Source organism: Prionailurus bengalensis, chromosome D2 (assembly GCF_016509475.1).
Source record: "Prionailurus bengalensis isolate Pbe53 chromosome D2, Fcat_Pben_1.1_paternal_pri, whole genome shotgun sequence".
In the NCBI taxonomy this organism is placed as follows: Eukaryota; Metazoa; Chordata; class Mammalia; order Carnivora; family Felidae; genus Prionailurus; species Prionailurus bengalensis.
In genome coordinates this window covers 67,753,701-67,766,002 of record NC_057351.1, presented here as the reverse complement: position 1 = coordinate 67,766,002, position 12,302 = coordinate 67,753,701, and the positions used below count along the sequence as shown (strand labels likewise).

Genomic DNA, 12,302 nt, shown 5'->3' with positions numbered 1-12,302 from the left:
CCTCCACTCACATTCTCTCTTTATCTCTAAAATTAAAAAAAAAAAAATACATACATAGCAATAGTTACAATAAATCCAAAGGGACTAAGTGCTCCAGTTAAGTGAACTCCTTCCTGGAAACCATTAAGAAGACACAATCTAAAGACAAGCATGGGCAAATGACCCTAGAAGAAACTTTCCACCACAGAAGACCCAAATGGAATAGCTAACGAGCATAGGAAAAGGGGCTCAACCTCAATTAGTAATCCGGAAAATAAAAAATAAAACCATGATAAACCATTACACTCTCCCAAGACAGGCAAAACTTAAAACGCCAGATAACAAAATGTTAGCAAGAATGCAGGCCACCGAACACCTTGACACTAGGAGGAATGTAAATCTAGGACAACTAATTTTGAAAAGAGCTTGCTACTATCACCTAGCAAAGTTCAGGGTAAGCATGCCTTGAGATCCAGCAATTCCACTCCCAGTTATGTATGTGCCCCTAGTTATACGCTCGTGTACCCGTGTACCAGGATACCGTGTTCAAGAGTGTTCACGGTAACCTTGTCCCTAATACCCTAACACTGGAAACAGCCCAAATGTCCACAGACAGTGGAACATATAGATAAATTCATGGTCGGACAATGGAAATTTACATAACAATGAAAATAAATAGACACACCCAGCATGGATGGCAGATGTTGAATGAAAGAACACAAAGTGTATAATTCCATTCATGTAAAGTTCAAAAACAGGCAAAAGTAAACAATCACCTTAAGGGAGGCATAAGTGGGTTGTAGAGCTGTAAGGAAAAGCAAAGAAATGATCATCCTCCAAGTCAGGAGAGTGGAGAGGGAGGGTAAAGCTTGAGGAGGGACTCAGAGGGGCTTCTGGGTGCCGCCGGTGTCTTATTTCTTGACTTTGGTGGTGGTTTTATGGGATTTATGGGATTTCAACCATTACTACTTTTAAAACTATACAATACATAATTAGTCATTTTTCTGAATATATGTTATACTTCACAATAGAGCAAGAAGAAAGGAAAAGAGAAAAGGAAAGAAAAGGAAAGGGAAAGGAAAGGAAAGGAAAGGAAAGAAAAAAGAAAAGAGAAAAGAAAAGAAAAGAAAAGAAAAGAAAAGAAAAGAAAAGAAAAGAAAAGAAAAGAGAAATGTAGAATAAGCTAAAACAAACAAGCAAACGCCCTGTTTGGAATTATCTGAATTCATCCCTAATGGTCATTCTGACAGTGGCCAATTCAGTCATGTGTTGCTTAGGAGGATTTCTATGGGGCTTAAGATATAATTATAGAGGATGGAGGAGAGAATAAGAGATCAAGGCAGGGCAGTAGTGAGAGAGGAAGTGAAAATTCCTGAAGACCCGTACTTCAGTACAGAAAAGGGAGTCCTATTCAGGAGGTTATACTCAGAGCTCCCACCTCTGAAATGCAACCACCTTCCCTTTCTTGTTTCATCCTTCAAGACTTCCCCTGCAGAATCCTCCTTGGGTCCCAGGTAGCTAGTCATCCTGTCCTTAAAATCCCTTTGCATTTTGTACTCACCTCAATAAGCATTCCATATTATAATGGCTGGACTTCCCACGTGATATCCCCAAAGGCAATGGGCAATTTGAGGACCTTTCCTTGTCCTCTCCTTCCCGCCAGCACTTAGGCCAGTGCCCGACAAGGAGATGCTCGGCTGATGCTTGCTGAATGACTGAACAGTCAGAAAATGCTTTACCTTCAGCTGCAATTCCTTGTATCTCTTGGACATCCGAATGAGCAACTTCTCACCATTGATCATGGCAGATTTTTCTTGGTAATACTGGACCATGGCCTGGGCAGCTTCTGTGTAAGCCATCTCTAAAAAGGCCTAGGAAAAAATGGAAGGACATATACTCAAGTTGACTTGTATGGTCTTCAACAAAATTCAGTACCAGGTATAATTCTGTGTCTATGAAGTTCAAGAATAGGCAAAACGAATCAATGCTGATAGAAGCTGGGGCTGAGCTCCCCTCTGGGGTGGGGGTGAGGTGCTGACTGGGAGGAGCATGAGGAAACCTTCTGAGGTTCTGGAAATGTTCTCTATCTTGACCTGTGTGGTAATTACGTAGGGGTACACATGTAGAAAAGTAATACACTTGAGTATACTTTAGAATATATACTCTATACCTCAATAAAAAGAAAAAAGACCAGTATAAGAGCTCTCTTTGATCCCATCTGTTCAAAGAGACCTATTTATTAACCTCACCCAAAGGTTCATTATAGGATGGCCCCTCCCCTGATCCCCATGGTTACCAATGATTCTTAAATTATGTATGCCCATCCTGTGCTATATCATGCCACAGGAGTCCCCCTGGGATGGGAGGGTCCATTAACCCACAGTACCCTTAGGAGTAATAGGGGGGACAGTGGGTCTGTTGTACAAGTGACCTTGGGCTGATCCCTGCAAAATGTGCTATTTTGTCGTGATGATGGCAGAAGACAGAGACACAGCCATGGGTATTTGAACTCTCACTTTCTTTGCAAAGAAAGAAAAATAGTAAACAACTCAGGGGCTCCTGAGGCTTGAAAGAAGGCCATGCCTTTTTGAATTACAGAGAGAAGAAAACCCTTAGTTATATCTCCACAGCATTTTTCCTCTTTATTTAACTGTTCTGATAAAACACAAAGAACCAGGCTTTGGCATTCAATCAGTGTCTCCAGAGAGCTTCTAAATAGACTGTTTTGACTGACCTGCTGGTTTACCCCAATAGCTGCTGCAGCGGTTCACTGTCATTATCGTTTCTTAAATTCGTTTCATTTGTACTATACTGATTGGTGCACTGATCTGGTCCCTTGATGTTGGAAAGGAAAAGTGGTCTGTGACAAGAGAGCCCTCTCTGTGAGCCCTTATACTCCTGATTCCTTGATCTGCGTGGGTTAACCAAGCTGGTTCTCCATCCTTCACCCACATTTGTTTTTGAATTTCAGAGATGCTTTTCCCTGCTGTCACAGTCTATGGCAGATGTGTGGGAGATGAACAAGTCAAGATTCTTTAGCGTTTTATTTCAGATTCTTCCACCCAGTTTTCTAAGTGCCTCTTTCTTGATGCAAACATTTTAGCACCTCCAGCTCTCAACTGTCAAATGGGAATAATACTAATTCAGTGACTCCCACTGCATTAATGTTGCAAGCTGAATTTTGTACATTTACCCAAAATAGTCAGAACAAAGAGACTAAGTGAGTAGTCTAAGCCCACGTTGATGGAGAAAGACCACTGATGATCTGATGTGGCTCTGATCTCTAAAGTTCATGCCTTAATCAAGAAAAGGACTTCTATGTCTGTTCTTCTGGTTCACAAAATAAAAATATTAACAAAAGATAAAATATTTTTTAAAAATTCTTATTTCTGACCATTTCTCGGTATAAACTCCTCCTTTAACTTTAGAAGTGAAGACAACCATATTAACCCTCAAGTTCTCAGTCAATCCCCACAGGTTAAGGGTTCTTTGTCCTTGAGACTTACCAGGCACCCATCAATTCCCACCCACTCTCCTGCTATGAGACCCAAGGGCCTCTGGTGTTAACACCAAAGATCTGTGAAAAAAACCTGTTCCCAGTTAGCTGTTGGCTCACTCCAAATACAGGCCCTCAGATATCAGAAGCTTCTAGCATTAGCTCAGGGGGTTCATAACAGTGAAAAGACTCATGTCCATGGATTTCTATTTTGGGGGCCAGTTAGCTTTTCTGTGTTAAGGAGTACCTCACTCTGAAGTACCGCCTTACCTCTAAGCAACTCACAAAGGCTCATACCCATCACAAGAAGAGTAAAGTGAGACAAGGGTAGACAAAACACCACCACCACCAGAAACCTCTGTGCTGTCCCAGCAAGAGGCCAGCTGTGCATTACCTCTTTAAGAACAGCTTCTTTAAAAAAAATTATATAGTTCCCCTCCACCCATGTGGGGGTCTGTCTGGTACATACCAATGTGAAATTGCCCAGACCTACCTGATTAGTAGATTTCATGAGGATGTAATTAGTGACCTTTCCAAAAGGCAGCCCCAGGTTAATGACATCATTTTCCGTACAGCTTCCTTCAGGGAGATTGCAGATGTGCACCACGCGGCCAGCACCCGTTTTCCGCTGTGCAAACTGATGGGAACAAAGAGCAGAGGCTGGTCTTCAAAAGACACTTCTCTCTGGCCCTCTATTCCAGATGTTCCTAATGGCCATCTTCCCCCAAATAATGATTGCAGGGATATAATTTCCAAAATTAATGCAGAAAAAGAACCCACTGACAGACACATACAAAATATCAATTTTATGCCACCCTTTTATAGAAAAGATTTGCAACAGTTTAATTTTTTTTTTTTTTTACATTTGTTTATTTTTGAGAGACCGAGTGAGACAGAGCACCAGCGGGGGATGGGCAGAGAGAGAAGGAGACACAGAATTTGAAGCAGGCTCCAGGCTCCAAGCAAGTGGTCAGCACAGGCCCCAACGCAGGGCTCAGACCCACAAACCGTGAGATCGCGACCTGAGCTGAAGTCAGATGCTCAACCAACTGAGCCACTTTAGGTGCCCCAAGATTTGCAACAGTTTAATGAGCAATCACTTCCAGGGCCGTCAAAGATATGAAGACATGGGCTTATCCATGTGTCACTGTGGGGAAGCTGTTCAGCTATGATCTCTTGAGTATATACTTTAGCAATATTTAATGAAACTTAAAGTATAGATAGCCCATGATCTTGCCATCCCACTTTTGGGAAATCTATCCTACAGAAGTAAATGCACCAATATATAAAAACCGATGCACAAGGATATTGCTGTTACTTATAAGGTGGCAAAACATTCTGGAGACAGCCTGGATGTCCAAGACTACGGGAGTGTTTGAGTAAATGATGGTTCAAGTACCGGAAAACTACAGAGCCACTGAAAGGCAGAGGTAAATGAACTGATAAGGAATAATTTTAAAAATGGTTAAGTAAGTGGGGTGCCTGGAGGGCTCAATCGGTTAAGCACCAACTCTTGATTTTAGCTCAGGTCATGATCTCACGGGTCGCAAGTTCGAGCCCCACATCCTGCTGCAGATCCTCTGTCTCCCTTTCTGGCTCTCTCCCACTTACGCTTTCTCTCTCTCTCTCAAAAACAAATAAACGTTAAAAAAAAAATGATTAAGTAAAAAACAAGCTGCCGAGCAGCACGCGCAGTACGATGCCATTTTTTTTAAAACAAAACAAAAAATCAGAATATATGAGAAAGAGATAGATAAGACAAGTGTTATAAAGTTTTAATAATTATTGGAGTCGGGGAAGGAATATACAAGGGATAAATTATTCTAGTGTCTATTGTTCTGTATGTTTGAAATTTTTCACAATGAAAAATTTGTTAAGTATATCAGCACAGACAGAGAAAGGCAGGCCGGGCAGGATACATATCAACCTGTCAATACTAGTTGTCTTCAAAGAACAGAACTGGAAGGGAATAAGGGGAAAGATGTTTTTAACACTTTCTTATATACCTCATGTTGTTTGACTAGAGAAAAAGGAGCACAGCAAGCATTTTGGGGCCCTTATCTACAGACATTCATGACAACAACCTGTGATTCAGGGCAGTGGCTCTCACAGCTTTGTTAGCCGTGGAATCCTTTCCTCCAGCAGCCCAATATATTTCACAAATAAGAGCAGCTGCTGTAGACAAGCTCTGGGGTCCGGCACCCTGCCACTACCACCAGCCAGCAGTCCTAAAGAACACAGTTTGGAAGCCATGACCTGGGCCAAATCAAAGCTCCGGGAGGGAGGAAGTGTGTCTGTTTCGTCTGTGCAAACCTTAATCAGACTGGAAGTCTCCGGGAGGTTCAAGAATTAGTAACCATAAGCCAATCCAGTGTGGAAGAGAAGGATGCAATTTTCCAAACCTGAAACATATTCTAATAGCATAGCCTACAACTGCATGATCACCGTTTTCTAACATAAAGTGAACTTCAACATGTAATTACATTTGATGTGGGTCTCATCCCTAGCAAGGCTAATACTTGGGTAATTCTCTCGCAAGAAGCTGTCATTTGTCTCATCTGGGCTGAGGACAATTAGAGTCAATAAGAATTTCCTTTCATGGCTCAACGTTGCATTGGAGAAACCCAAGTGCCCCTTGCAGACCTGCCCCTCTGTGGTATCCAGAGGTCAGGCGCTTTCCCAAAGAGGAACGGGATTTGGTGTGTGGCCCCGGCAGTTCCCAGATCAGCCCTGGGCCTCCACAGAGTGCAGACAGAACTCCCTGTAAGATGTCAGACTTTGAGCCTGAGCCTGGCTCCCGGGGACTGACCCCTTCTCCAGGGATGACAGGAGGATCTTTGCCTCTCATTAGGGTGACTGGTCTACACAAAGACACAGACCCAGCCGAGCTCTGAAGCAGGGCCAAGGGGCTGGTCATCTGAATTTATCAACAGGCCGGCTGAGCACGTTTCTGCCTCATGTGACTTTGCTGTGATCGGCCTGGGCAAAGTCGTCCTTGACCGACAGGGGAGACACACAGAACCACAGGACCATTCTGGGCTGTGCCCTCTCCTTGCCCGTCCAGTTGCTTAGTGACCATCACAGAGGCCAGCACCTCTCTCACTATCTCCTGCAGCCTGAAGGAGCAATTCAAGAGGCTTGTATCCGAGCTGCTGGGTGGTGGAACATGCCTCCTGCAAAGTAAGCACCCTCTCACCCTCTCCACTCCTCCCAGAAGCCTTGCCAAAGCTAACCCCCAAGATCCAGGGCAATGATAAAGCTCAAGAGGAATTCATGCTACAGACATTGTTAGGTCCTAAATGAATGTTTACACACGGGGTGCCTGGCAGGCTCAGGTGGTGGAGCAAGTGACTCTTGATCTCTGGGTTGTGAGTTCGGGCTCCATGTTGGGTGTAGAGATGATCATGTAAAGACAAGATCTTTATTTTAAAAAAAAGGTTTACACTTCAATTTTATTTTAGCTTTATTTATTTATTTAAAAATGTTTAATGTTTATTTGTTTTGAGAGAGAGACCATGTGAGCAGGGGAGGGGCAGAGAGAGGAAAGAGAGAATCCCAAGCAGGCTCTGCCCTGATAGCACAGAGCCTGACGCAGGGCTCAATATCACGAACCATGAGATCATGACCTGAGCCGAAACCAAGAGCCCGATGCTTAACTGACTGAGCCCCCCAGGTGCCCCTACATTTAAATCTTAAAAGTACATTTCATGAGCACTTTCTTCTCCCAAGATTTTTAATCAGACATAGAAGCTGGATTTTATTAATTCCCTGGCTGTCACTTAATATCAAAGAACCATGAGACTTTTTGTATCCTCACAGTTAATTGTACTAATTAGGAGCTTCTCAACTGGCAATGTGTACATGGGTCATAGGTTCGCAAAATGCTGGCTCAGGGTAGAGGCCAAGTGCCTCCAAAGACCACCAGCAGCTTCTTCATTTCAACCAGATTACTTCCGTTTATCACTTTCTAAGCGACCCATGAAATGAAAATCTTGAAACTATGTTAATTGTTTCCATGGTGTCTGGCTTCAGGGCGGGTGAAAGACCCTATCCAGCCAGAAAAAGAAACATTTATGTGTTATATTCTTTCACAAATATTTGATTTAGGATAGTTTGGTCTACGTTCTTCTCTGTCATTGATCTAAAATATTTTTTTGTTAAACTCGATTAGGTTCAAAATCATGTTTGATTCACAAAAGGTGTCCAGTTACTTGTATAATCATTCTAATCTATTCTTGGGACTGTTTACATAAACGTGGCTATTATTTGCCTTATGCCCTATGGCAGATCTGAATGATGAGGCAGAAAAGGAGGGAGGGAGGGGAGTGGGGAGAGGAGTATAAAGGAGAATGAGGTCGGGGCGCCTGGGTGGCGCAGTCGGTTAAGCGTCCGACTTCAGCCAGGTCACGATCTCGCGGTCCGGGAGTTCGAGCCCCGCGTCGGGCTCTGGGCTGATGGCTCAGAGCCTGGACCCTGTTTCCGATTCTGTGTCTCCCTCTCTCTCTGCCCCTCTCCCGTTCATGCTCTGTCTCTCTCTGTCCCAAAAATAAATAAACGTTGAAAAATAAATAAATAAATAAATAAATAAATAAAAGGAGAATGAGGTCTTCAGGTGTACAGTTAGAGCAAAATTTGTCCACTGGGGGCACGGATGACCCTGAGTGCTTTTGAGCACGCAGCACGATGCTGTACATTGATTTCCAGCCTGGGTTCTCTAATACTTCCTTAAGGGTCTTTGAGGGTAACAATATTTCAGTGGGGGCGGCGGGGGGGGCGGGGGTTATGGTTTTTGACATTTAAAAAACCTGAGTTGAGTCTCTTTCTCCTATCAATATGGTAATCCTGGTTAGATCTTATGCTGATGAGAAAGTCTGATTGGTATGTCTGTGGTTTTGATTAATAAAAAATGAGTTAATGAGTTAATTACTCATTAATATAAGTACTTTCTTTGGCAGATACAGTACTTTTCCAGACACGGAATGCAGGGCAGTGGCTGCTTGAGGTAGGTAGGAGTCAATGATGAAGGGGATGGGCTGTAAAAAGCTTGCGGCTTCCTGATGTAGTGGGAGACGGAAGACCTGGATTCGAGTCCCAGCTTGGCCACTGGTTGGGTGCGTGACAGGGACAAACTTATTTCCCAGGGTCTGGAATGAGGGAGGCAGCCTATATGTCTAGAGTCCTTTCCAGATGTGAAATATCCACGTTTGTGTGGCTCTAGGTTCTACAATTTCACTCCTCCCAGAAGCCTTGCCAAAGGCTTGCCTAGGACCTAGGACAATGATAACCTTCCCCAACTGTGATGGGCATAAACAGAAAACCTGTGTCTTCCCCACTCCCTGTCCCAGTGAATATAATGTTTTTGTCTTCCTTCTCTATGTGATCGGCTGTTCAGCATGCATACATTCACAACCATGTTCATCTTAAAAACATGCCTGTGTTGGGGGGTGGTCTCATCTTTATAGAGCTCAAGATCAGCTCCAAGCAGTGAGTACCTTGCTGATAAGCCCTCCCGCTCCCTGAATGTCTCTGTGTTTGCAGCTCCTAGAAGAGCTGAGATGATATATTGAGATGAACTAAAGATGCAGGCCTGGTGCCTCTATGAGGACAGACACACAGCGAGTCTGAGCCTTAAGGCTCTTGGCACCAGTCCCATGGCAGTGAGAGCCTCAGACAGACCTGGATCTGCGTCTGTTGCCCAGTGACTAACCCTGAGCAAGTAAGTGAATTTTTCCAAGCCTGAGTTTGCTTATCTATCAAGCAGGGAAAATAAAAATTGATTCCACAGGACCCTTTAGAAGACAAAAATGGCACACAACGTAAGCAAACTGCCTTGGTGCAATGCCTGGCATCCAGCAGGTTCCTTAAAACATATGTCTCTTTGTTTCCCTCAACAGTTAAAGGATGTGCTACAATGCTCCTAGACTGAGAAAAAAAAATGCAACTATACTATCATTATGTAAGAGAAAGCCTGTGTTGAAATTCATGCTGACATAGTTAAGCATGCAGAGGTACACTGTCTCCAATGGTTCAGGAAAAACACATCATTGATTAGATGGATGGATGGATGGATGGATGGATGGACGGACAGTAAAAGATGGGTGAACATAAGGACAACAGAGAGAGACAGAAACAGAATAAATGTAAAGGGCATACTTCACATATTCCAAAATGTAAAGGAGTAGTGGATCTGGGCAAAAGGTATACCTTTCTTGCAACTTTTCTGTAAATCTGAACTCTATTAGAAGTTACAAAAAATGTATTTTAAAAGCTGTGCTATGGGAGAGAAGAGTAGATGGGTTTAGAGAATATCGTTTAAGACCTGGCCAACTTGAATTTTTGATGTGAGGTGTTGATGGGTTCTGTTGACATCCCACTCACTGTTCTGCCTGGGAGGCACGTATGTGACAGGTGCATTTGAAACTTTCCAGCCTAGAGTAGAATCTCCAAGAGAGCTAAGGTGTCGGAGGTTGTAACCAAAGTCCTAACAACTAACCCAAAGGGACAGTAATCCTTTCCCAGGCTGGGGGACATTTCAGTTAGCATGCAGGCTAGCACAGACCTGGAATGCCCCCATGTGCAATCAGGGGACTGGGCTGTACATTTTCACTTGCTGGGACCACTTATTTAACCAGATGCTGCTTCTAATGGTTCATGCGGCTGGGTCCCAGACCTCCCAGCTCACTCAATCTTTTATAAATAGATGGGAAAGTGAAAGCAGCAAACAGTTTGTATAGGAACATTCTGAGACCTTTCAATACCCTCTGGTGCAGGTGAGAACAGGCTTTGTAGATGAGTTCAAAGAGGAGACTCAGTTCAAATAACTCACAAAGTTGCAATAAAAATGTGGCTTAGGGAAACTGGCCTTCGGGGTGAGAGTAGTCTCTCAAAGTTCCTCCTAGGGCAACGAAGTGTAGATTGGATCTTCAATAAACAATTTCTGTGGTCCAGCGTGATCCCTTTCAGGTGTGACCTAATTTCACCTGGCACACAGTCTCTGGTTTTGTGCTAAACACACCTCAAGACAGTCACAGGGCAGATATTTATTCCTCACGGTACTGATTTTGAACATGTTATGCAGATAGTAAATGGACATGGGCTGAATAGCTATGGATCTTGGCTTAACTTGGGAGGGTAGACACTGATGTCTTTATTGACACTTTCATATATTTCATAAAGCATACCCGCTTTGACTTGAAGTACATCTAGCTACTTTTACTGGTGCCAGACTTGCCTACAGGCTTTGGGTGGTGCACCTGCCAGGTTAACTTCAATGTCCCTGTAAACTTTAAAGTCACAGAATCCTACCCTATGATGCTTAGGAGAAGCTAAGGCGCTCGAACTGTAGGCAACTAAATAGTGGCAGATTTGTGATTACAAATCTGGTCCCGCAGAAAAATCGATCAATAGTAGACTTGATAAATCAAGGCAAGTGTATACAGTAGTAATGTTACAGCATAAGAGAGGGTTTTACGTTTAGAAATGGAAAGAGATAGAGATATCAATTAAAATATGTATTGAGAGCTTGTTTAAATAAAAAGAACCAAGTTGCACAACATTATGTGGCGTTAAATGATTTTTACAAAAATACAGACTTCTTTTTTTTTTTTAAATTTTTTTTTCAATGTTTATTTATTTTTGGGACAGAGAGAGACAGAGCATGAACGGGGGAGGGGCAGAGAGAGAGGGAGACACAGAATCGGAAACAGGCTCCAGGCTCTGAGCCATCAGCCCAGAGCCCGACGCGGGGCTCGAACTCACGGACTGCGAGATCGTGACCTGGCTGAAGTCGGACGCTCAACCGACTGCGCCACCCAGGCGCCCCAATACAGACTTCTTAAAACACGTTTTTAAGTTTATTTATTTTGAGAGAGACAGAGACAGCGTGAGCAGATGAGGGGCAGACAGAGAGGGAAAGAGAGAGAATTCTAAGCAGGCTCCTTGCTGCCAGTGCAGAGTCTAACTCGGGCCTCACCAACCGTGAGATCATGACCTGAGTTGAAATCAAGAGTCAGACACCGGGGCACCTGGAGCGTCTGACTCTTGATTTCATCTCAGGTCATGATCTCATGGTTCATGGGATCAAGCCCCACATCGGGCTCCAAGCTGATAGCACAGAGCCTGCTTGGGATTCTCTTGCTCCCTCTCTCTGACCCTCCCCTGCTTGTGTTCTCTCTTCCCTCAAAATAAATAAACTTTAAAAAAAAAAAAATTGGAACACTTAACTGACTGAGTCACCCAGATGCCCCTTTATTTTTAAAAGTTAAACATGGACATGTACACCAGCTAGAGATAAATAGTATAAGACTGTCAATTCTCTCTATAGGGCTAGATTTTCCTTTTTTTTAATTAAGAATTTTTTTTAATGTTTATTTATTTTTGACAGAGAGAGAGAGAGAGAGAGACAGAGCATGAGCAGGGGAGGGGCAGAGAGAGAGGGAGACATATCATCTGAAGCAGGCTCCGGGCTCTGAGCTGTCAGCACAGAGCCTGACGCGGGGCTCGAACTCACACTGCGAGATCATGACCCGAGCCGAAGTCGGACGCTTAACCGACTGAGCCACCCAGGCGCCCCTAAGATTTTCCATTTTTTAAATATTTCTGTTACTGTTTGGATTTCTTATACCATGTTTGTACTACTTTTGCAACAAGAAAAATACTTAAGATTTGTAAAAAGAAAAGGAAACAAACCCAGAAAACAAAACCCATTCAGGTGTCCTGTTTCCCTCTCGCTCTTTGCTCTTTGAAAATGCACAAGGGGAGGAGAGCAATGACAGAGCTGGAATCGTGAGGGAAGGGCCGGTATCATTTGCCACATCAATTACTGCTC

General features: G+C 43.5%; 1 protein-coding gene across 2 annotated transcripts in view; it reads right to left on the bottom strand.

The window, feature by feature from the left end:
- Positions 1-12,302, bottom strand: part of RBM20 (RNA binding motif protein 20) — a 195,788-nt gene that overhangs the window by 32,148 nt on the left and 151,338 nt on the right. For both annotated transcript variants that reach the window (XM_043597496.1, XM_043597497.1), the window contains exons 6-7: positions 3,969-4,112; positions 1,719-1,850 (exon numbers count right to left, since the gene is read on the bottom strand). In XM_043597496.1, coding sequence (XP_043453431.1) covers positions 1,719-1,850; positions 3,969-4,112 — 276 coding nt within the window. The remainder of the gene's footprint in view (positions 1-1,718; positions 1,851-3,968; positions 4,113-12,302) is intronic.